The 25,020-nt window shown below is 39.7% G+C and overlaps 3 protein-coding genes across 7 annotated transcripts; 1 reads left to right on the top strand and 2 right to left on the bottom strand.

The window, feature by feature from the left end:
* Window positions 1-784: 784 nt before the first annotated feature.
* On the top strand, window positions 785-16,574 carry zc3h7a (zinc finger CCCH-type containing 7A). 4 transcript variants are annotated; one of them, XM_034142234.1, is made up of 23 exons: window positions 785-952; window positions 2,214-2,313; window positions 3,260-3,299; window positions 3,471-3,674; window positions 6,018-6,176; window positions 7,209-7,289; window positions 7,522-7,575; window positions 7,664-7,703; window positions 7,794-8,149; window positions 8,231-8,483; window positions 8,855-8,892; window positions 8,986-9,130; window positions 9,225-9,383; window positions 9,758-9,963; window positions 10,298-10,398; window positions 10,527-10,708; window positions 10,812-10,885; window positions 13,204-13,337; window positions 13,438-13,543; window positions 13,651-13,759; window positions 13,865-13,998; window positions 14,954-15,117; window positions 15,866-16,574. In XM_034142234.1, exons 2-23 carry the CDS (start codon window positions 2,246-2,248, stop codon window positions 16,053-16,055), a joined length of 2,997 nt encoding a protein of 998 aa, XP_033998125.1. In that variant the 5' UTR covers window positions 785-952; window positions 2,214-2,245; the 3' UTR covers window positions 16,056-16,574. The 4 variants fall into 4 exon arrangements, with proteins under 4 accessions (XP_033998125.1, XP_033998127.1, XP_033998128.1 ...); XM_034142235.1 differs by lacking the exon at window positions 785-952 and adding an exon at window positions 2,089-2,111; XM_034142236.1 differs by lacking the exon at window positions 6,018-6,176.
* Window positions 16,575-17,038: 464 nt separating this feature from the next.
* rmi2 (RecQ mediated genome instability 2) lies at window positions 17,039-18,829 on the bottom strand. Its single transcript, XM_034142233.1, has 2 exons — window positions 18,463-18,829; window positions 17,039-17,618 (listed from the first exon to the last, which is right to left on the bottom strand). Exons 1-2 carry the CDS (start codon window positions 18,746-18,748, stop codon window positions 17,467-17,469), a joined length of 438 nt encoding a protein of 145 aa, XP_033998124.1. The 5' UTR covers window positions 18,749-18,829; the 3' UTR covers window positions 17,039-17,466.
* A 517-nt stretch (window positions 18,830-19,346) lies between these two features.
* ubfd1 (ubiquitin family domain containing 1) lies at window positions 19,347-24,229 on the bottom strand. Of its 2 annotated transcripts, XM_034142231.1 has the most exons (8): window positions 24,138-24,180; window positions 23,935-24,011; window positions 22,481-22,753; window positions 22,174-22,382; window positions 22,027-22,092; window positions 21,837-21,942; window positions 21,655-21,737; window positions 19,347-19,759 (listed from the first exon to the last, which is right to left on the bottom strand). In XM_034142231.1, exons 2-8 carry the CDS (start codon window positions 23,948-23,950, stop codon window positions 19,649-19,651), a joined length of 864 nt encoding a protein of 287 aa, XP_033998122.1. In that variant the 5' UTR covers window positions 23,951-24,011; window positions 24,138-24,180; the 3' UTR covers window positions 19,347-19,648. The 2 variants fall into 2 exon arrangements, with proteins under 2 accessions (XP_033998122.1, XP_033998123.1); XM_034142232.1 differs by lacking the exon at window positions 23,935-24,011 and having other exon boundaries at window positions 24,138-24,229.
* Between the last annotated feature and the right edge of the window lie 791 nt (window positions 24,230-25,020).

The following is a 25,020-nucleotide window of genomic DNA, read 5'->3' as shown; positions in this document are numbered from 1 at the left end:
GCCTTCCATCTGTGCACAAACTTATCTCGTGCCCTCATTGGTCATGTGCGCGTTCGTGTGTGTTGGAGGAGGGGCTCTATAAGGAAGTGGCAGATTTTCTCCGGTTGTGTATTTTCAAATTCTAGCGATCTCGAGCCGGTTTCTCAAACTTACCTACCCCACCTTTAATGTTTTTGATTATTTCAAAAAGGAAATTATTAGGAATATCACTGCCAGAGGAAGGTTTGTAGGAAGAAGAGTTATTGTGAAAGTTAGACTTCACATTAAGTATTTTTTTAGTTCTCAAGGTTACTCCATAAATAGAAAATAAATAGAAAATCACTTACATGGGCAAACAAATTCATATTCAGTAAGTCAATGAGTCAGTTCCAGTTCAATGATGTGACAGTTCCTGTTCAATTGCCTTAGAAAAAGCCTAACTAATTTTGGTATGCAGATAACCAAACAGTCATCCTGAGTGTCAAACCGCCTCATTATGTGCATAGACATTTGATCCACTCATCCAAACACTTGTAAATCACCCATTAGATCACAGTCAGTTAGAAGGCACATTAAACTAAAAATAAAGCAATGTAACAAATAAACAACAACTTACATGTACTACAAATCAGCTGTTAACAATTCAAATGCACAACAGAATAAAGAAACATTTTTTAAAGTCAAAAATATTATTTTATCATTGTGTTTTAATATAATCTTTGCTGTTATTATTAGGCTCAAGAGTTACAGATTGTCAATGTGAAATGTCACTGTGTCCCGCCGCTGTCTCTAGGGGGCAGCACTGCTCTGAGTCTGTGTTGACTCTGCCTCTAATCAAAGCAGAAGAAGAAGCAAAGGGCGGCCTTCAGCGATACAGCACATCTAGCCAAGTTATTTTAGCTAAAACAAGAAATCCCTTTCCCTCCTTTTAGATAACCGACGTAAGGGTTGTTTGGAATTAAGAACCATTCATGTAAGTATGTACAGCAGACATTGTTCGATCATTAAAGTGATATTTACCACGGTTCAGGCGGGAGCTAACATGTATTGCTCGCTATTGTTTGGGGAACTAGTTTAACTTGGACATGCCTGCGTTATGCTTGGTTAGGTGCAGTCTACTTCCTAGAAACGTAGTCGGGTATCGACACGTAGCTAGTGAGGCCGGTGTGTTTCCAGCACCGGAAGACTCTGTTGTGTTTTATCTCAGTGGAGGTAGTTTGTGTGTTGGCAGTAGTTAAACTATGTGAGGCTAATGCTAGCTGATGATGATTGCTAACTGGAAGTCTACTCTCGGCGGGTTCCCGGCCGCGGGTAACACACGTGTGCTAAATGCACATGCGCCCATTATCGGACGCCTACCAGTTTCTCAGAAAACGCAACTTTAAAAAGTCTCTCTCTAGTCACCAACTCGTTTTGAAACAGACGCAACAGTTAAGCGTTGAATGCTCTTATTAAAACAAAAATGTTCCCCAAGTAAAGTTTGTTTTAGCTTTGCTGACAAAAACAGGACAGGCGCACCCTTTTAAATCTAATTCTGACACCATGTTTCTGCCTCTTCCTGTTACACTCATCCTCATTTGATTATAAACTAGTTTTAAAGAAATGGCAACTAAGAAAACAACCATTTATGTCAAACATTAGCTATGACGGGACAGTTTGACTGGCCCAAATATGGTAATAACACGACGAATCTATTGACAATAGCGTTATACGTCACAACACATAATATTCAGGACACTTAAGGTATATGTTATTATTCTTATGTTATAACAATTTTTCATTCGTTAAAAAAAAGTATACGTTCAAATCTGACATACGAGTCAGTGCTATCGAAATGGTGTCCGATAATAGACACCTTGCTTACTGTTGCTGTGTAAAACAGTTTCCCCTTGGTATAAGTACTAACTTTTTCGTCCACAACTTCAGATATAAAGTTTTGACGGTATCCGCTTACAAAAGCTAAAAGATATGTGTCTCCTCAGTTTCCGGAATGACATGTGTCGTCATTGTTTAATGCGGAAGCTAAAAACATTGAAAGCGAGAAGAATTACTTTAATATAGTTTCTGAGAACCCTGAGCGTATGAACTGTCATTAAACCGGTCTGACAGCCTGCTGATTGTAATTTATGAAAGTAGGGAGTGTTTTTGTTTTAGTTGTCATTGAAGCTGGTCTATGCCCATGTCTTTTACCAGTTAATGTACTATGTTATGAACCATATGTGTTGTCATTTCAGGTGCCGATAGAGGAGTGGATATTAAGTCAAACATGTCCGGAGCGTGTCAGGACAGAAGGACTCGCTGGCAGGAGATTCAGAAAGGCCTGCAGTTCATCCAGTAAGTGTCAGCATTAGGATCTGTGGTTGTTAAATTTGGGGGTGCATCTGAATTGTACTGATACTTCAAACCCTGATAAATAACATACATATGAAGAGAGTAATGACTGTTGTGATCCTGTGTTTGACACCTCCTAATGTTATCATGCCCACTTGTCCTCTTGTCCTTCTTCCTTGGAAACATTGTAGGCGATAACTAGATAGAAACTCTTTCTAGTTTCGTGTTTGCAAGTTATTTTGCAATAATCCTGGCTACCCCTACACACTGCATGATGCAATAATGATTTGTCAGCTCTGTGTCATGCATTGTTGTTCAGCGAGACAGCTGATTACTGTCCTTTTAGTTTATTTTATAATGTGGGAGTTTCCCCTGATCAGAGCTTTTTATTCATGCAAAATGTGCACTCTCAGTATATCCACAACACCCTGCTTTTTAGAGCTATGACAGGCAGCGCGGTGATGAATCTGGCAGGGCCTTTCTTTGTGAAACAAATGTGATACTTAAAATACTTCACTGCACGTCATCACTGTTCCTACTGAAACTTCACTGGTGTGTGAATGTGTGAAGCCTTGAATAGTTCAGTTCACAAAAGAGTAAAGAAAACTTTAAATGCCAGACAAGAGCAGAACAAGAAACCTGCATGACAAAACGCCTTCGCAGGGATTACTGAGAGATGTTTTATCATGACATGTTATTATGAACACACACTTTCAATAATATTGCCCGTTTATAGTTAAACAAATCGCCTGCCCATTTACGCAATTCCCACAATGATTAATATCTGTTGCTGATCAAATTCTTGCCAGTTGGTTCTGTGCCAGCATGCAGATTGTTTGAATATTCCCTTATATTCATTTGCGTGGTTTTCTTATATATGACTTTTTAAAAACAGACTTGTTTGCATTTAGCTGTCAATGTTAAAAAAACAACTTTCTTTTTATTTTAGATCAACCCTTCCATTCCCTGGAAGTCAAGACCAGTATGAGGTAAGCTATGCAAATTTTATTCAGGGTTTTTCCAGCTTCCGTCTTGTTTCAAGTTACACTGACCAAGTGTGTCACACAAATGTCTTTTTGTGCGAGTAAAGATGCATGAATGAAAATCAATCCAGCAGCACTATGTTTAACTTGTACTGATTTGATTCTCTAATGTTTCAGTTGTTCATAAAGGATCTCGTTTGGAATCTTTTTGGTGAAGGAAACGACGTGTTTAGAGAAGGGGATTGGACAAAATCCATCGAGATGTTCACCGAAGCCTTGAGTATAGCAGAGTATGCGGACTCGGAAGATATCTGTGTTCCAGCGAGTTTACTGGAAAAGCTGTATGCAAATCGAGCTGCCGCGTACCTCAACATTGTTCCGGTAAGTCGACCACATTTGATTCCTGTTTCAATTCAGCCCAAATCACTTTAAAAAGCCAATCCTTTTGACGCTACCAAACAGTTAACATCTGAGTAAATACAACAAGCAACTTATGTCTTGTTGTGGTCTCTCTGCGCATGAGGCCCCTGCAGATGTTTTGATTATTTGCTTCATACAGATATATCTACCAACCTCAAAATTCTCAAAATGCCAGTTTACAGATAGAAGTATGTCCTTAAATGTCACAACCTTTTCAAAAGATGAGTTCTTGTTTTGCACTTTATTGTCCTCAGTTTCTAAAACTACTAAATTCTAAGTTCCACTGCTCATGGTGTATAGGGAAATGTTAACCATTAACTGATTTGTTGGGACATGTCCTCTCTATGTTTTGCTGGTCGTGTACATTGTGTACATACTCAGTTCAGTTTGACAAGTGACCTAATTTAACCTGTAGTGTGTGTGTGTGTATAACACGTTTTTTTATTTGATTGGCTTCCGTTCAAGTGTCTCTTTCATTATGTCTCATCAAAGATAATCATCATAAACTTTTTTTCCCAAGGCGAAAATGTCGACCTGTCAAACTCAGGTGTGACCGTCTTTAAGGTAGGGTAGGTAAGAATGGAGAAACCAGCTCGAGTGCGCTAGAATTTGAAAGTACACAACCGAAAAAAATCTGCCCCTTCATTCAGAGCCCCTCCAGTCTTACAGAGCCCCTCCTCCATCACACACACGAACGCGCACATGACCAATGAGGGCAAGAGATAAGTTTGTGCACAGATGGAAGGCTGACAGGCAGGTAGGCCATCCAGTTATTTTAGCCGGGCCGAGGCAGATAATTGGACTTGCTTTTTACAGGGCTACGGCTTCCACAGATGAAATATTTGTATGTATTTATTGTCAAAGCATTTCATGTATTCATTGCTATCGGGATGTTAAGAGCATTCCATGGAATATAACAAAAAGTGTTTCTGAAGGGAATTACCTACCCTACCTTTAATATATAAATGCTAAAATCACCATTTCCTCATTTATCAAGATCCACATGCATCATTTGTTTCACTTCAATTTTAAGCATTTAGCATCAACATAAGATCTTTATATCAGCATTACTTTCAGTTTTCAATGTATTCCTTGAGAGCAAAGAACAATACTATAAAAGTTGTAGAGGCAAGAGCGCATGGAGCCTGTTTGATTTTCAAACTCCCCCCCCCATTGACACTGCACCTCTGATTAAACAGTGACAGTTAACCTGAGGACACACGGCTATATTTGATTTAGTTGGGTGGGGCTAGAGATTCTTTAACTTTGAATCCACCTTACATTCATCTTAGGGTGTAATTTTGTGACGGGTGTGCTTGAGGCGTCGCATCTTTTTCCGACACAATTAGAGTGCTGGGTCATTTCAAATGACTAGACATGCTATAAATCATTTCCACAAATGGTGAACTATCCCTTTTTTTAAAGCAAAACATGTGGTTGTGCTTAACTGATGCTTGTATTAACCAGTTCATGCATCAGCTTGTTATATACCGTCTTAAGTAATGTTATCAGGAACCAGTTATGCGATGCTTTGAGGTTCAATGAGGTGTACAATCATTTGATTGTCATGCCAAACTGGATCAATACATACATGCATTAATACGGTAGGAAGATAATGAATTGATTACTTTTTTTTTAATGAATACATCAAACAATAATCGATGTGAAAAGCTACATGAACAATGAAGTGTATTATACCATATACGAGATTCATCAATATTAGTGAAGTCACATGGGGTTAGGTGACAAAAAGCACACAGATGCTGTTTAGTTCCACTTGAAAAGTAATGATTTATTAAACTATTTACTCTGCTAGATTTTCCAGAAAACAAATAAATCCAAAATCCAAAAATCACTATTCTGATCATGCACTTGTCCAAAAGAAGGGTGTCAAGAATAATGCCCCAAAAATGCATGAAACATGTGCCAATAATGTGATTAGGCCTTCCACACATTTTTGACGTCACTCATGCTCAGGCGGTGAAGACCTGTTTTATTGAAAATAATTGTCGGTGTCATACAACCACCTACATAAAGAATCTTAAAATCCCTTGAGACTCGGGATCCTCTAAGACTTGGTCCATTTGAGAATTATTGATGCTTTCAGAGCTACATTCACTTCCTCTTTCCTGTCGGTGTCCCTTTGCATTGCGTCTTGTCCCGGCAGTAAAACACACTTTACTGTCTTCAGGGAAACCACTCCCCTACATCAACCCACTGAACACGTAAAGGCAATTTATGATCAAACAGTGCTTTCTTTGTTCACAATGTTTAAGTATATATTTCCCCCCCCCCCCCTCATAGGGACTGTATGACCAAGCGTTAGAAGACTGTGAAAAGGCTCTCCAGTTGAACGAGGGGAACTACAGAGCGCTGTACAGAAAAGCTAAATCCCTGAAAGAGATCGGGAGACATCAAGAGGCCTATGAGGCTGTTGCCAAATGTTCTCTCACAGTGCCTCAGGTAAAGGCGTCGCATCATCTGGTAAATGTTGATTTATCAAAACGTGAAAGAAATCTTCCTTATTTTCTTGTCTCAGCCATTTTTTACAAAAGTCAGGCAAATTTAGCTGCTTTTCAGACCCCCTGCAGGACCCTCACTCCCAGCAGAGTCAGGATGTTTGTGGCGTGCTGCCCTGCATTGAGGCTTCTTTACTTTCAGTTAAGACATTTCAGGTAAAACTGATGTAGGCCAAACGTCAGTGTAAATAGCAGCCACATTACATTTCAAGTTTAAGAGGCTTTAGTTTTGTTGGGCAATCCTAATTTGTTACATTTTTATACATTGTTTTGCTTCAAAAATACACTCGCTTTGTCACACTGCACCACAGTCCAAGAGAGTTGTATAGTATATGGAAAGTATCAGTTTGGAAATGTTAGACAAGATGGTAGACAAGACAGGTTTACCTGTAACCAAAATACATATTTATTTAAAATGTAACAAAACTTAACAAATGTCTAAATCAGTCATGTATTGGTGTGTGAAAATATGCAGCAAACACAACAGTGGCTGTGTCCAAAAACAGAGTCCGTATGGCGTGGGCTTTTTATCCAAGCTCTTCAGGCTGATGACTTGGATCACCTGAAACACAAATTAGGAGCCAGCCAGCAGATCTCCAGAAGGTTACAAATACTGACGTTTTAAAGGGAATCAACAACAGCACTTCAGGGGTGTGCTACATCATACAAAATGTGTCACTCTTGATTCATAGAAGCAGGTTTTATAAAAATACAAATGTGCTAAATATAACCCTTTTCATATTGCATACTACTTTTAATACATCATCTTAAAGCTGGAGCGTCTTCGGAGTATCTTTACACCCCTAGTCAGGATATAGTGACCATTTCAGCTTATATGACAAAATGTTATTTCTATTAAAGTTGCCACCTATATTTTTAATTAAACGCCTGTCAGAAAATAATAAGTGAAGATCAAAGGCAGTGATTATCTAAAGTGTGTTTTGAGTAAACACTGTCAACTCTCCTTATTTCTCAGGATGCCAGTGTCACAAACCTGACTCAGGACCTTGCCAACATTTTGGGATTGAAAATCCGTAAAGCTTATGTAAGGAGTAAGGTACGTGCCCCAGGAACTATCGCAAACCGCCATGAAGCTTTTTTTAATGAATTGCCGTGATTTAAAAAGTGAATTGGAAGTGATACCGTTTCATTTTCTACATGCTAGTCAGATGTATTCAAATCTGACTCGGATATATGGCCCTCAAAATAAAATGTCGACATACATTTAGGGTTGTTCTTCTTAAAAATGAACTGAAAGTCCAACATTTTCTCTTGTTCAATGTTTACAGCCTGCCTTGAATGTTTTGCGAGGAACAAATTATCAAGATGCATCATGTGACAAGGTAAGAGACATAACTACGTCTAAAACGTATATTTCTATACTCCTCTAAGAAATCCATTCTTAAATGAATCTCTTCTGCATTTCTTTAGTTTTCCCATGACTCGTCTTCAGTCGAAGATATAGAAATTGGTAAGTTTAATTAAACACAGTTCATATTTATCATTTTCGAAAGGGGAAAGAGAGAAAGCCACTCATCCTGTTTTTCCCGTTGTGTTTCAGAAGTGCCTCAGCTCACGCAGGACAGCAGTCTTCTGGCTCCGCTCCCAGCTCCAATCCAAGCTCCAGTGGAAATGCACCAAACTCTAAATGAATCCGCAATGGATGAACTTTCTCCCATCACCAGTATCTCATCTGTTACCCTGTCTGAGCCGCCGGGCTTCGAGTCCATCTCCCTTCCTGTGTCGGTGTCCCTTCCTGTGTCTGTCCCATCGTCGGTCCCTCTTGCCACGTACGTTAACGGCTGCCGAGCGAGTAAACCTTGCACGATGCTCGACTCGAGTAATGATTTTGACGCAGACATCATCGGGGACGACCTAGATGATCTACTGGACCAAGCTGGCCCCGAATCAGCCATGGTAAATTGGCGTGATGAATGAACTGTGACAGTGTGTTGATGTCTGAGCAGAAGTGTGACTCCTGTGTGTCCCCTCCCTCAGATTATCCCCACCATGAAGGGGCCTCTTCCTCTGCCAACCAGTATCGCCTCGGGCAGCTCCATGTCCAGTCCATTCCTGATGCCCTCTCACATCAACCCGTACCTCCACAGCAGCGTGCAGCATTGCACCGTCACTCTGCCCCCCCTCTATCACAAGTCGGGGTCAAGTACGTATTTTGGGATGGACACTTTTGACGCCCTCCCCCCACCGCTCGACTCCCTGGATAGTCTCAACATAACGGACTATAAAACAGGTATACTACTTTCTGACTTTGGTCCATATTTGTTCAAATAAAGATATTCTAGCCAATCAATATGCAGGTTCTGAACGGCTGCTAGAAATCCTTAAAAACACTTATATCTTAATATTAATATATCGTGCTATGATTTTGGAATAAGTGCTTTAACACTGCTGGAAATTTGTATTTGCATTTCCTTTTATAAAAAACTGACTGAAAAGTGCTTTTTAGATATGCTTTGTCTTTATGTGATAAAGAATAATTTTCGACGGCTGTAAGGTGCTTGAAAGGCTCAATAATACTCTTTTGAAAGTGCTTGAATTTGATTTTTTCACCAGTAGCACAGAGTATAACCTGTTCATTTAATCTTTTGCTTCCTCCTTTAGAAATGTCAGATTATGCTCAGAGTCCATTCATTCAACAGGTAATTCTTGTCTATCAATCATCAGCTTGTGTCATTCTAAGACTTGCTCTAGGCTTATATTTGATCAATTTCCCCCCCTTTTTTTTCGAACAGATGAACAATATTGATGCCCCGATGGGAATGGCGGTCGGTATGCCTGAAGTGAAGGGTCTTCCTGTTGCTGTGGATTTAACAAAGAACCCCTTAGCTGACACACATGAATTCAAACAAGCGTGCTCCATCTGCTACGTCAAAACTGGTGAGGAGCTCTTTATCCAGTTGTGTGCGGTTTGTGTCTTCGAGGTGCGTAATGTACTATCAAGTCACATATGTTTCTTTATTTATTCCCACAGGTCCTGGTGTATTGGATTACTCGCTACACACAGAAGAGCATAAATGCAAAAAGGACGCTTTACTCGGCAGACTCAAACATACAGCTGACCAAACGTGGAAGCTAATTCGGCCCAGACCCACAAAAACACAATATGTTGGGCCCTATTACATTTGCAAAGGTAACTTTTATAAACATGTATTTGTTTGTCTCTTTGCTTTGAAATTGCTGCATTTGCCTCTATATTACCATCTGTCCTTTTTTTTGTTGCTGCAAGTTCCATTGATATTCCCAGAAAAAAAAGCGTATTTGTTATACAGATTTGTGGTAATGAATAGATTCCCTTGGCACGGTTACATTTCCTACTATACTGGGCATGTGTTCCCTACCTTCCCTTATTAATTGCACATGGATATTCACATTATTTAAGGATTTGTACTAGCCTTTGAGCAGCTTCTCCACTTGTTTCTGGCACTTTTGACACTTTGCTGTCATCCAGTCATCACTTGTGTGTGCGACGACAGAAAACATGACAATGTCCCCGTGTTGTTTCAGAGGTGGCGGTTGGAAAGGAGTGCCTGTACCCTGGCCACTGCACATTTGCATACTGCCAGGAAGAGATTGATGTTTGGACTCTGGAGCGGAAAGGGTTTATCTCCAGAGAGCTCCTCTTCGACCCCTACGGGCCAAACTCTAACGTCCGGCTGACTGTCCCCAAGATCTTACAGGAGCATCATGGGATATTCATGTTTCTCTGTGGAGTAAGTAGTCATTTATTTTAATTTAAAAAGGAGTATGACCTCAGAGTGATCTAATTTACACTAACTCCTCAGTGCTGCTATTTTTCAATGGCGCCCGTTGGCATAATTGTTTATCGTTCCAGTGTGAGGAGAAAAAAGGCCATTACTAAATATTATATTTGTCAATGTTTTCTTAAATACATTTTTCTTGACTTTTTTGCCTGTTATTAGATGTATAGGACAGAAAGGGGGGTACATTTGAAGCAAAGTGCCATTGGTCTGATGTGAACCCCAGTTACAATCTGCTGTTTTTATAAACTTTTAAAATGTTCTAAACGCTTGTCTTAATTTGCAGGTTTGCTTTGACCACAAACCCAGAATAATCAGCAAAACCAACAAAGATGACACATCGCTTTGCTCTCATCCAGTGACGAAGCACATCTTTGAAGATCATAAGTAAGTCACTTCACTCTTTACATAATTTAAGAGGATTTAATAAAATATATTCTACCAAAAAGCACAAGACTATGTGCAGATATATGAGGGATAGGCCTGTTGACATTGTACCCATGTTTATCTCTTAGGTGCCTGGTCCACATTTTGAAGGAGAATACAGTTCGTTATTCAAAGATCAGACCGCTGAGTTCTCAGTGCCAGCTGGATCTCTGTCGCCATGAAGTCCGCTACGGCTGCGTGAGGGAGGACGAGTGCTTCTACGCCCACAGCCTCATCGAGCTCAAGGTCTGGATGATGCAGCACGAGCTCGGTAAGGATGCTTCATGAAATACTCCTCCACGGCCTGGAACACAGTTTCTCTAATATATGCTCTAAATGTCATTTATTTACCTTTTTTATTTTTCATCACATAGGTATCCCTCATGAAAGTATTGTCCAAGAAGCGAAGAAGTTTTGGAATGCCACGGCTTCGTTGCAGGGAGCCCAGGTAAGCCCAGCAGAAGCACTCTGTAAACCAATGTTTGTCTCAGCATATCCACAGTTTCTTCTTATGGCGCTTTTCCACTGCAGGACCTAGCACGGCTTAGCACAGCTTAGTTTGGCCTTGGTAGGCCAGGCTCACTTTAAGCTGCGTTTCCATTAAAGTTTAGTAACTGGGGTAGTTATTATAGTAACGCAGTGTAGGCGGGGTGATCGGCTGTTCGGCGGGCAGAGCGACCCTGCGTAAAACTGCTGTGACGTCATCTTCAATGCGAACCACAAAACCAAAACATCCGCCGTTAGCTGTTAGCACTCAGAGCTCACAGCTCCTCATATCTGTTCAGAAACTAGACAAAAGTGAAACAAGTACAAACCACAGACTGTCTGTCATGGCGAATACAGTCGCTGGTTTATTTATGTATGTAGGCTGTTGTGAGTGTGGACGGTCGGAGCATATACTGCGTTAGCTTAGCCTGATCGATCCGATCTCCATTCAGAAAACACGCATTTTAAAAGGTTTTTCGTCTTGTCTGCAGACTGGTATCAGTATGTTGTTACTTCGGCATCATTTTGAAACGTGTATTACAATTAAATCACGGTAAAATATGTTCATTTTGTTGTAGTTGTAGCCCCCTTGCCAGCGATTCTCTCTGACCATTCAGCAGTCGAGAGTGTTTACATCACTAGTTTAGCATATTCAGCCCGGTTGTTGGCCCAGTAAGAACCTCGATTTTGGAGGGCCAGAAAAAAAGGTGAAAAAGTAGCCCTGAGCCGGAACTACCCCTAGTGGAAAAGCAAATAAAAGCTGGCCAATCCCGGCCCGCTTAAACCGTGCTACGTGCTGCAGTGGAAAAGCGCCATTTAGACTGAGGGTAGAGGTCTTCACAGGTCTGAACATGTGCCCACGAACCCAAAAAACCCGGTAATGTAGGAACAGGACCCCATTGTTTAATCCACTCGATGTCACAGTGGAAGTACACGGGTCGTCGAGGATCAGCTTTGCAGTTTCAGGTTTTTTCCATTTAGATTCGGTTTGCAGTTAAGACATTGTGATCCATGTGTGACGACACTTACAACTCAGTGTTTCCCACACATTGATTTATTTGTGGCGTGCCGACACAATTAAATATCGTCCGCCACAAATGGATCTAAAAAAAAAAATTATATTTATTTTTTATTTTTATTTTAGTGGTCTAATGGATAGTGAGGTGGGCTGATGATCGGAAGGTTGCGAGTTCAAATCCCGTCTGGAACACTACTACTAGTGTGCCCAGGCACTTAGCCCTCAGTTACTCCAGGGAGAATGTCCCTGTCATTGTAAGTCGCTTTGGAATAAGGCGTCTGCTAAATTGTAAATTATATTTTTATATATATATATATATATATATATAAACCCCACCGATCTCACTCAGTAACAACGCAACACAGAGCAACAAGAACGTTGTCTACAGTAGCCATGAACTCGCATGTATTTTCTTATTTGAGGGGGGGGGGGGGGGGATGCGTGCGTGTACCACCCAAATAGGTTAAGGGGCCTTTGGCTTTTCTTGCTGGGGGGGGGGGGGGTGCGGTGCGGTGCCCCCACAAATAGAATCGAATTCTGTGGGGAAACACTGCAACTGGAACATTTTTAGAAAAGGTTCTTCATGCTCCATTATATTTAAAAACCTAGTTCCTAGATAACTGCTGTTACTGTCTGATGTACAGGGACTCACCAATCACTCTGCTAGACCTCTTGTCTGACTGTGGGGGTTTCTGCTCTTCAAAGTTCCCTGGTCAAACCATACCACTAAAAAGGATAGAATGAAAGCACTATGAAACAACAGCATCATGGTTTTGTCAATGTGGAAGTATTAATTTCCTCAAACAGATATTCTATTCCATGCCTTTTTTTTGTACACTGCTTTACAAGTTTCTTCAAATTTCAGTTTTGAATCAATAAGTGTTGTGCTGCATCCAGCAAAAACATGTTGGACTGTGCTCGCCATGAGCTAGATTGACCATATAACAGTGGCTCTGACCCTGGATGGGTTCTGCGCTGGGAGAGTTTGAGTGGACTTGAGGAGACTTTTTTTATACACCCTCTTGGCTTTGACTTCAACAAATCAATTTTTCCACTAATAACTTATTTAAATCAATTCTAAAAAGTAGAGTCCATTAAACATTAGTCAAATGGTTGCTCAAATATAAACATTTTAAGTTATTAAGCCCTTTCCTTAGGTTTGACATGCCTCTGTAATTCACTTTTCATTTAGGTTGTGCCTAAATACTTGTATTATATCACTTCACAAAGATATTAACCAGTCCTTCACATTCCATCAACAGCTCTCCCTCCCACAGAGGAGATTCGGGCCTCCCAACCTGAAGATGATGTTTGTTTGTGGCCAGTGTTGGAGAAACGGCCAGCTAAGCGAAGCCGACAAAAACAAGAAGTATTGCTCAGCCAAAGCCAGACACACGTAAGTAGCACAACGTCTTGGAACACATCGAGTGTGGACAGGAGGTCATTGATAGGTGAAAATGTGCAATCCACAAACTCATTCTGTCTTTCTGTCTCAGGTGGGCGAAAGACAGGCGGGTGGTGCTTGTAAGTTCACATGAAAGGAAAAAGTGGACAACAGTTAGACCACTTCCAACCAAAAAACCCATCCCATCTCAATTTGAGGTACGTGCCAGACATTCTGCGACTCCACGGTCGCTTGTTCTTTGTTTCTGATTAAAACAAATCTCCTGCCATGGTCACCGAATGTTACTTTTTTTTAACTTTCTTAGATTTGCATGCATGTGACAGCCGGCAAGAAGTGTCAGTACATCGGGAATTGCACGTTTGCTCACAGTCTAGAAGAGAGAGACCTTTGGACCTACATGAAGGAAAACAACAGTGAGTAAAGTCAAGGAGACGCACTCTCTTACTTTTGTTGGATTTTTTAAATTAGTAGAATGTTATTTCCAGCAAAGTAATGATTTATTTCGCCCCCTCATTTAGTTCCAGATATGGATCAGCTTTATGAGCAGTGGCTGCAGTCTCAGAAGCCCGGCTGGGGGGACGATACCTCCAGTAACTCTGTGAGGGAGAACGGCAAACAGATCCACATGCCAACAGACTACGCTGAGGAAGTGGTGAGTTTAAAAACCCAGCATGGATCACACACTTCTTCTGCATTGTGACAAACTGGTCAGGTTGCAGAGAGGAATACTTCATCCCCCAAAAAATTACCATCAATCACTCACCCCAGCCACCATAAATGACTGAGCAAAATGTTCTTCTCCCATGCCTTCATGGTGAAAGAAAAAAGCTGAAAAGTCTTGATACATTTAAGTAGTATACTATGTTGGAATCCAACTACAATAAAATGAACACATTTTACCTTGATTTTATTGTAAAACACGTTTCAAAAGGATACTGGAATAACTGCATACTGATACCGGTTAGTAAAAAACATGAATTAATACTTTAACGAGTCTGCTCACAAGACGGCTGGTGTGTTATTGTGCGAGTCAAAACAGTTCCATCGTGTTGTACATAGTAAGATTTTGAGAAGTCATGTTCAAGGAGTTAGTGAGTGTACGACTGAAACTGCACCAGTTGTCAGGGTTTGTACACGGCTTTGATACAGCTTTCCTTTTGGTGAACGGCCATCTTCATTAACTTCAATTCATCAAGACTTTTCTGTTTTTGGAGTATTCATTCATCGTGGACCTATGAGAAAATCCAAGTTGTCTTTAACACTTTAAGTTAACATGGCGCTGAGTAATTGATTGGTGGGTAAAGTATTCCTTTAACTTCCTTTCCTAGTTTGAATCTCAAGCGTTGACACGGTCCTGTTGTGAAAACACAGACCCACAGCTGCCGTGTTGTGCTCCTTTCTTTTGGCAGAATCTGCGGGTTCAGTCAAATGCATTACTGCCTTAATGTTTAAACTGTGTCAACATTTTTGATTGAATCTTGTTTCACTGTAGTTATTTGCCAAGTGATTTAAAAACTAAACACTAAACAGCAATAACTTTGACTGATTAGCAAACAGGCGGTAATTAGTTGTTTGTGTAAATGTGATTTCTCCGTGTGTGTTGGCAGGCTGGCAATCACTGCTGGCTGTGTGGTAAGAACTGCAACAGTGAGAAGCAGTGGCAGCAGCACATCACTTCAGAAAAACACAAAGACCGGGTTTTCAACTCTGAGGATGATCAGAACTGCTGGCAGTATCGCTTCCCCACCGGCACTTTCAAAGTTTGTGAGAGGTAAGAAACACAACTCTGTGATCTGGCATGGGGCTGTCTTAGATACAAAAATAGATGATTATGTTTACAGAAAGATTCCTGCATGTCTTTTATCTGTTGCTTAGCAAAAATATAACTGTATACATACATACACAGCCGTAGGTACCTTTTGTATAAATAAAGAATACCTACTTTATAGAGGGGCCCTATTATGTTTTGGGGTTTTCCCTTTCCTGTAGTTCTACCACAAACTCCCCCCCCCTGCCCGAAATGCCTCCATTTGTAGTCCTTTGTATACTTTCATGACTAAGTGACATCACTACGTCACACATGCGCTTCTATTAGCTAGCGCTCCAAAACATTGTAGGCAGTGATAGGCTAAAGGGCGGGACGTCTCTAAGCTGTTGACCAATCACAACAGAGCTGGCCAGCTAACCAATCAGAGCAGACTGGGCTCTGGTTTCAGACAGAGGGTGAAAAGAGTGGCTGCAGCACAGGCAGTATGAGAAAAATAAATAACTTTTTGAACATTAAAGCATGTAATGTCACAGTAGAGGCACTAAATACACATAACAAAAAATGGGGGGGATATGGATGCTGCAATTTATCGATGCAATGTTCACTTCCTGCAAAAGTAGTGCATGAGAGCAAATCATCTACCAATCATCAATGTTGTTTACTAACGTGATTATTCCTCCTCTCTAAGCACCGTGTATGTCGCTGAGTCCCGTGGATTGATAGCTGACCTTTTGACCTTGTGTCCCGATAGGTTCCTCAAAGACACGTGCACAGAGGACGAGCTGTGTAAGCTGGCGCACGGGGAGCAGGAACTAAAAGAATGGATGGAGCGCCGAGAATTCCTTTTGATGAAACTTGCCAAAGCCAGAAAAGACCATCTTATAGCACCCAATGACGATGACTTTGGAAAATACAGTTTTCTCCTTAAAGATATTATTTAATGGTGGGATGACAATATCCGAGCTACGTTGCAGTTAATGCAGTATTCAAACAGTCTGAGTCAGGTGATCCTACAGGGCCTCTGAGGCGCACAGGAAGCAGCCTGATTTTAAGGGGGGGGGGGGGGGGGGGCGTTCAGGGCCGGCCCTCTGATTGGTGGTTGGTTTTCTCTGATCTGAACTACACGAGTGTTATCATTAACAGCAACAACTGAGTGGGAGAGCTATATTCTACTCATTCAGTAGAATATCTAAAAGCAGTGCGGAAGATGGCACGTGTAAACCTTAAATCTGTTCAGATACGGCTGACCTTACAGTAATTTCTTTTCATAAGCAGTTTGTATGTCTTCATGACCTTTAACCTTCGATATGTTTTAAGTATGTTATACTTAAATTGAGAGTACGGATGACATTCTCCTATTTTAATCCGTCAGCATAGGTCATTTTCACTTTCCATTTAACCCATAGTGTTACTAGTGTATTGGGAACCACACCAAATAAAGCTTTTTTTTTTTAAACCTGTTTAATCTGCTGTGGTATTCATTACTGGTGGTAGCTGGTGGTGGGCAGAAGTGTATATATATATTTTATTACCAGTAAAAGCTTGTATTGAAATCCTTAGTTACTTAATCAGTGAGTGGTATTCTACGACATTGTGTCATTTTCTTACTGATGCAATAACTTATAAGCAGCTTTTTACTTTAAAGCTGTTTTAAGAGTTCATATTTTATAAGCTCATCTTGGTAAAGTAACTAAAGCTTTCAAATATTAGTGAAGTACAAACTACATTTCCCTCTAAAGTGTAATCATACAGCACTATTAAATGTAAATATAATCAAGTTCAGTTCCTACAATTTTACCCGAGTGAATGTACTTTTCTACAGGCATAAAATAACTTGGATAACATTAATGCGTTAGAATTATTATGAATTCGTCATTAGTTAATCCTAATGCATCCAGATTCTAGTAGAGAAAACAAGGCAGAGTACTTGGAAATATGACTCATCTTTATTTAACATTTGTACAACTTTCTTCCAGCCTTTTTCTATTGTAAATATAAACCAAAAAATTATTACAAAGAAGATGCTGGTAATTAATGACAAGACATATCCTAAAATAAGTTAACAATACAAGATGCATCCAAATTGGGTAATGTTTTAAAGGTAGATTCAACATCAAGCTCCATTTTTGGTCCCACTTCACAGCATAACCACTGTAAGCATTAATAGGAGTCTGTTTTCTCCTGTCTTTGTCACTCTTGCATCATACCTCAATCAGAAGCCTGACAGAGTATAATCTGCTGTTTAGTCCAATGATGTATTTTGTTCCAACTGTCAAAAATGACTTGAATGCTGCACACCCATCTGGACAGCCATGACAGGACGAGGGCTTCCTGCCACCATTAGCTCTGCATTCAGGCCAACACCTGCTGCAGATCCTCCACCTCCAGCTTCCACATCCGCCTGTGGAGCGTGGCAAGCGCAGAGAGGTCTGCCATCTTCACCGCACGGATGACTGGCTCCGGGGAGACGGCCTGGATGACACCCATCACCATGACATATTTGCCTGTAAAACAGCAGCAGGTGGTTCTTTGTTTAGTGGGGAAATATTCAAGGGAAAAGAGGAAGGTGATACAGGGAGGGATGTTCATGTGCTGTAATTAATGTTCCAGCTGAAGGCACTCAGTGAGCAATTCACAGAAAAGGTTGTGGAAGACTTTCATGTAAATTAACCAGGAATGAAATGGATTGAATGATTGGTCAATTGACAAATATGAACAGAAAATAGTCATATACAAACCATGCAGAATTAGCAGTGGTGAAAGGTAACAACCTACAGTAATGTTTCAATGGGGTGTATGCAATTTAATTACTTTTAAAGAGAATGTTCATACATTTTAAGAGTTCATTATCTAATAAAAACGTACAGCCTTATAGATGTATTTAATGTACATGTACTCTATATTGAGGGAGAAATAGCACAATACAATTAATTGAGTTACTGATTCAATGGAAGGTTTATTTACATAGTAATATTTGTATTAACTACAAGCTATAACACACACCTAGTATGACATACAGATGACGTTAAAAGCATAAAATTGTATGTCATAAAAGACTATAATCCAGTATGTCAAAGAAAATGTCATATGCCAAAAGTCATAGTATAATACAACATCAAAAACCTAAGTATAGTAGGCCATAAAGTGTCATAATAGTATGGCACATAATACATTCCTAAAAAATGTCATTGTACGACATAAAAAAAAAGTCATAATACGATAAATATGTCATGTCATATCAATAGTGTTGTCAGAAAAATGTCATTGTATAGGATGCAGAACAGCTATTTTGTTCTTAACAAACAACTGGACTCTGTTTTACTTTTTTAAAATAAATAATGTTATCACCTTGGGACAGACACGGCTTCCCTTTGGGGATGTTGTTGACCCCTTGCACCGCAAAGGTCCCGGTCTCATCCATCAACAGCAGGGTGTTTCTGTCCAGCTGCACCTCCAGGACCGTCCCCTGCATCCACACCAGAGACACCTGCAGAGAGCGACCCCTGCCCGGCCTGATCACATAACCCTCCCCGCTGTCGGCCGGCCGGCTCACTGCCGTCCTCAGCTGACCGGACAGCACCTTGACCGGCGGGGGGCGTTTCCTATCGACGGTTGTTTTCAACGTGTTGTTCATTACCGACTGCTACTGTCGTTAAACGGTGGTACAAGCCTGGACAAGTTTGCATTACCCGCGTCCCGCCATAAGGGGGTTATGCCGGAAGTTGTGGGCGTGTTTTTGAAAAAGAATCAACACAATTTCCTGTCTGGTGTCCTTCAGATTAAAAGCATTACATCAGTTTCTGACAGTTTAGTTATATTCATTTATTAAACTCACAGGTCTTAATGTTTGTGTGTTGTTTGGAACAAAAGGTAAGATGTTTTTTATATTAATAACAAATATTTAATAATTCATATTTTTAAGATAATTAAAAGAGATTGTACATAGATTGTGGAAGTGTTTAGTTTTTGTCATGAAACACAATCATTAATAAGATTTGCAACCATGCTACCTTTTGGATTTTGACCTTAATGCTTTTATTTTATAAGATAAGTATGGTCTTTATTTTTGTCAAACTCAATGTGTTAAGAAATATATGAACAGTTACCTATTTTGATTTTGCCATTAGTGAGCTACCATTTTAAAAGGATGACTAATGCTGAGATACTTTGATCTTTGGTTCTAGATAACGTTTGGACGGATACAACACAGACAACAATAATGACCAGGTGCATTCATTTCGTTAAATAAGTTTTATTTCTTTAAGAATAACTGAAGAAAAGTGTTAGCAATTTCTGTACAATTGTTTCATCATTTTCCCTTGGATTTGCTGAAACCCCTGAAAGATCAACAGGGCTGAGAAATGTTATGCTGCCACATAGTGCACTTTTAACCTAAAAACAATATGATTAGTCCACAGGCATCCGTCCGTTTCCTTCAAATGTATTCCAAGAAGTTCCTTCAGTCGCACTGTTGACTCCAGTTTCATTTTTCATTGGCTCCTCCTCTCAATCCCAGTTCAACAAAAGAGGCACATTAGAAATACTGCCATTTTCCAAGGACTGTGTCTTTGATTGCATCGACAAACTGTGCAGGCACCCAGTAGACCCAGTATTGAGACGCTTCTGTTGGACCCAACTGAAAAGCCTATAAAAGTAGAGGAACAAAGTGATTATACAAATTCACATATTCTACAAACAAACCATTTTAAATGTGTTAATTGAGAATGAACCATTTATAATGTCAGCTGGACTGACATGATTTACAGTTGGCAACATAAGCATGTTTATAAATAAATCAACGTTTAAAGACTGCAGTGTATTATACTCTCTCTTCCATCCATACAATACATCTGACCTTTTCTGACCTACATTAAGAATTATTTGCATTATTCATCCCACATTTCGTGTTTTGTCACTACAAAATCAAAAACATTCAGTTAAAAATGACATGAATCAGGGAAAACAGTATATCCATCATTAAGAGGCTGAAAACCAGCCATTTTTGCATACAAAATTAGGTGATTGTAGTAGACCTGAACAACTAGGACATTTGGAAATTAGCTAACTTTTATTTTACAGCTTAGATGCTGAATTTCATGATCAGCATCTTTTGCTTAATTGCACTTTTGGCCAACCGCCATCAAATTCCCACCAGTTTGTCCTACTTTCAAATTAATCAGATTGCTTTTCTGGTCTAATTTACTTCCCATTAATCATAACATCAAGTTAAAAAAAAAAACACATCTGTCATTCTGCCAAAAGGATAATGAAGACCTTCTCTCTGCCAAACTTTATATTCATTTGATAAATGCCACTTTATTTTGTTGTCTTCAAAATAAATCTTGATCTCCATGAGACGACTGAATTCAATTAAGTTCTACTTGTTCTGGGACTTCCATTTCACTGACAAAGAAGAACACGAGTGGCTTCAGACAGAAAGGTTAATGGAGAGAAAGCGCTGACATTTCCCGCTCCACTGCAGAGCCCAAACAGCAAAGGATGACCCGTCACTGTGATGCTCACTGCAGTGACTTCAGGCCACAGCTCCACCTGCACCGTCACAGCTCATAGACTCACACAACTGAACTAGGGCTGGGCAATACGAACATTAGAATACCAGAATGTGTCTGAGTAAAACGGCAAGAAAACTGCATTTTAAATAAAAAGACAGAACCTATGCAATATTACAATACAATAAATCTAAGACAAAACCTATCTTGATAGTATATCCCACGATATACCAATAAACTCTACTAAACACATAACACAATCTGATCTTTGGCTGTTAACCTGTTAATATTTAACAGTTGTAATGTTAACTTTGAAGTAGTGTAATATTCCCTCTTTTATGTTCCTATTTTATGGCCCTTTTGTGCTCATGTTCAGGTCCATATTCATATGTTGTGCCTCTACTGTGACATGTTTACATGCTTCTATGTTCAAAAAGGTCTTTATTTTTCTCATACTGCCTCTTATCACCCTCTCTCTGAAACCAGAGCCCGTCTGCTCTGATTGGTTAGCTGGTTGCAGCACTGTTTTTATTGGTCAACCGCTTAGAGATGTGTCGGAAATAACCCGCCCCTGAGCAAATCTGAGCCAAAAAAGTAGCGCTAGCAAATAGAAGCACTTGTGCTACATAGTGAAGTCACTATGTTATGGGAAAGGATTCAAATGGAGGCATTTCAGGCAGGGGGGGGGGAAAGAAACCCCCCTTTGGCATGAACTTTGGGATGTTAGCCTTTGCTAAAAACCTATATAACACAATATTGGAAAAGGAATCCCCCAAAAAGCATTATAGGGCTTCTTTAAGTATAGTGTAGGCATCACTGTAGGAAGAGCCTGAGACCTGAGATTGTTTTACAACTAGACTGTAGCTAATGTGCATATGACAATAAAGCTTTGAGTCTTGAATCTTTTTACCTTATTCCTTTTGCTTGATTAAGTGGCCAATAGGCACACTTGCATACTTTTTAGAGCATTTGGCATTACAGCTGTTAATGATACAGATAATTCTGTAATGCGTGCAGCAACAACACTTACTATCATGTAATAATCCTCATGGCCTTCGATGGGTTCAGACACTACGTGTTTAATGGAGCCCATTGGGACCTTCTCGGTTCTCTCTGTTGATGTAAACACAGAAAAAGATAGAGAGGTTTTAATTATCACAGTATTTGTGTTGTGGTGAATTTAGAACAAAATGAGGCTGGCTGTACTCTCACCCTTTGTTCCGATCCACAACTGATCCTGCTCCAGTTTGAAAGTGAGTCGGACTTTTCCTCCGGACTTGTTATACATACCGGCTAAAGGCACTGTTGGTAATCGTTCCTGTTAGAAGAAAATGCAGTTAGTCGACATTCAGCTTTGAACAGCTTGGCAGTCAATACAAGGCATCCCTTCATCTTCTCTCACCTTTGTTCCTTTAATAGATGGCATTATGTCCTCTGGTTTACCTTTGTCCAAAACTTTCCTGTGTTGCTGCAATAACATCACCAGTTTAGTATCCCAACACTCCATACATCTCTTTACTTCATTTAGCAGAAATGCCAGTCATCTTACCTTTTGCCTGCATAAAGGCTCTTTCTTTTCTTCTTCAGCTTTAACCTCCTGCTGGATGACCTCTTTGGGTGTATTCACAGCTAATACATCATTCATAGTAGATCCTACCACCATTATTTTTGCACCATTTGTGACCTTTATTTCACGTAGCGTCTTGTCCTCTGGAAGCAATCCTTTGTACATCACTTTCTGCATTGCAGGTGGAAGACCTAGGAAGACAACAAAGAGCATTTTGTAAGTTTTGCTAAACACTAACAACAACTATTAAAAGCCATTCAAATGAAGGTGATCTCCTGTGTGTTCTTACCAGTGAGTGAGTGGATCTTTTCTTTCAGTTGGGCTCCTGTGTTGTCAATAGGAATTTTCAGATCATATTTATTCTTGTTCCAGATGATCTTCAAGTCCACTTTCTCCCGCTCGTCGTCTGTGTCGTCCCCATTGCTAATATTAGAGTCCTGAGTTGTGGCGTCACCTGCAACTGGGTGAGACGTAGATTCTGTTTCACCTTTTTCAGCATCCTCTCCGAGGGCTTCGGCTCCTTTTGGCTTCGCCTCAGTTTCCATTATGACTTCTTCACCTCCTGGAAGAGTATGAAAACATTGATTGGGATCCATTAAAGGACATTCAGTGTAACGGTTACATTCTCAAGGGTATAAAACCCCACAACGATTCAAAGACATTCAGAATAACACATCTGGCATGTCCTACTACTTAAAACAAAGATAGTCATTATTCATATGTGTCAATATAATAATACAATAATTACATTTAAACAGCGTATATTACATGAAGTCTTTACAAGAACAATATATGAGTATTGGGGAAATCCAGCTTAACAAAGGCCTAACTGAAAGGTTTCACTTTCACTCACCAAAAAAACGTTGGGGGAAACCGAGCTTAGTTTTTATATTTCCAAATCACATCACTATAATATCATATTTCCCGTCTGTACATTTGGGAATTCATAAATGGTCTGTACCATTTTAAAATCCATCAAGACTCTTAATTTGACAGCATTTGGTTTAATTAAAAGTGGGTTAGTTGGTTCTTGTAGTAGTTGGTAATATAATTAGTTTGTTTACAATAATTTTTTATTTTAAAGAAAAAATAACACTTCCCCATACTCCCATGCAATAATTAGCCTAAGTGTGTATTACTATGAGTCAACAGTTTTACTTTAAAGTGTGTAAACAAGTCTCGTTTCGCTTATTCTGCCCCCCTCTCGTAGTTTTTCTAGATGTTTCCATCGCGTATTTTTTCCATCTAGGCATCCATTCTTACTTGAGAGTTGTGTGAGGGGATAAATAAAGGCAGAATGTAAGCTGACATGATTCTTGATCGAACAAAACACTGGATGTTGACGGTTGGCCTTACCGGTTACAGAACTCGTAACGTTAACGTAACAAACTGTTTGTTGTTTACTTCGTCCTTACCATTCATGAACAAACCATATTTAACCAGCTATTTTAGTTCAGTTAACCAACTGTAAACCTTAAACTGGTTAAATCCCCAAACGTTAACTTTGGACCTCCACAAATCAAGCTAAATGTGACTGCTGTTAGCGATCGTAAACGTTAGCTAGCTACAACACTACTGAACATTTCAAGAAAAACGTTACGGAGATACGTAAATGTACGTCACACAACATTAATAACGTTATTTATGAACATGTCATTTACAAACATGCACTATTCCATTAACATTGTTCAGTCTCAGTGTAAAGATATGAAGGAAATTCTGCTGCATTTTCTCAATACCCACCATCCTGGGTCGCCATGATGATTGTGTACAATCTGTTGTAGGTTGAGGCAAAGAGAGTACGGAGAGCAGGATGAGTTCTGATATTCAGGAAGCAAACTACAATCAAAGTCGTGTTCAAGCTCGCCTTAACGTGTGACAATATTGTAAACAGAAGAAAAACAACAAATGTTTTAAGATGAAATAGCAAGTATAGCTTTACCCACCGTTACAACCTTAAAACATGTAGTTTCAGTTAGCCGGTGGACAGGAGAGCAGAATGGATGCGCATGCGCACTCGAAACTAACAGCAAATAAAGTTAATCTTTGACAGAAGCAGTTGCTTTTATGACTAATCAAATAACGTCTCCAATTTATATATTAACATCAATTCAACCTGGCATAACACAAAGATTTTCACTATGATAATTGAAAAAGCGAACTCTGTAATTTAGCTGCATACTGATTTTTTGGCATACATGGCAGTAAGTGGCAGGTAATCCTCTTGCTCTGCTGAACCTCTTTGTTGTTATGGCAGCCAGAGCAGACCGAGAGGTGGCACTTTCCTCAACGGCTATTGGTTCAGGTTTTCTTCTTTCTTCACAATGGATGTAAAATTATGCATTATCGCCTACTATTGGATTATATGAAACATCCCAACTAGGACTAAATTAAATGTAGCGTTGACACAAACCCATTTATCTCACATGCTAATGGATATTATACAAATCCCTTACTTTATTTCTCTGTTTCATATTCCATAGTGGGCTACCGTCTAATGATATTACAATTATTTGGGAAACTGTTCCCCTTTTCCTTGCCTATTTATATACATAATATGCACTCTTAACACCTCGCATTGCACAAATCTGAAAATTGTGGAAGAAAATGTGACAATTGAAAAGATTAAGTAACTTCTTATCTCCTCCCTTATATCTTGAAACAACTTCTAACACATTTTTTAAAACTCTTTTTGATGCAACTAATTGTACATTTCATGCATTACCTAATTGCTCTTTCATGATCATTGCATTCACCATTGTTTTAAGATTCTCTTCATCATGTAGGAACTGTATGTATTTCAGAATTTAATTAGAAATACCTTCATAT

Source organism: Trematomus bernacchii, unplaced genomic scaffold, assembly GCF_902827165.1.
Source record: "Trematomus bernacchii unplaced genomic scaffold, fTreBer1.1, whole genome shotgun sequence".
In the NCBI taxonomy this organism is placed as follows: domain Eukaryota; kingdom Metazoa; phylum Chordata; class Actinopteri; order Perciformes; family Nototheniidae; genus Trematomus; species Trematomus bernacchii.
The sequence above is the reverse complement of the archived record's forward strand: the minus strand, read 5'-3'. Positions and strand labels throughout refer to the sequence as shown.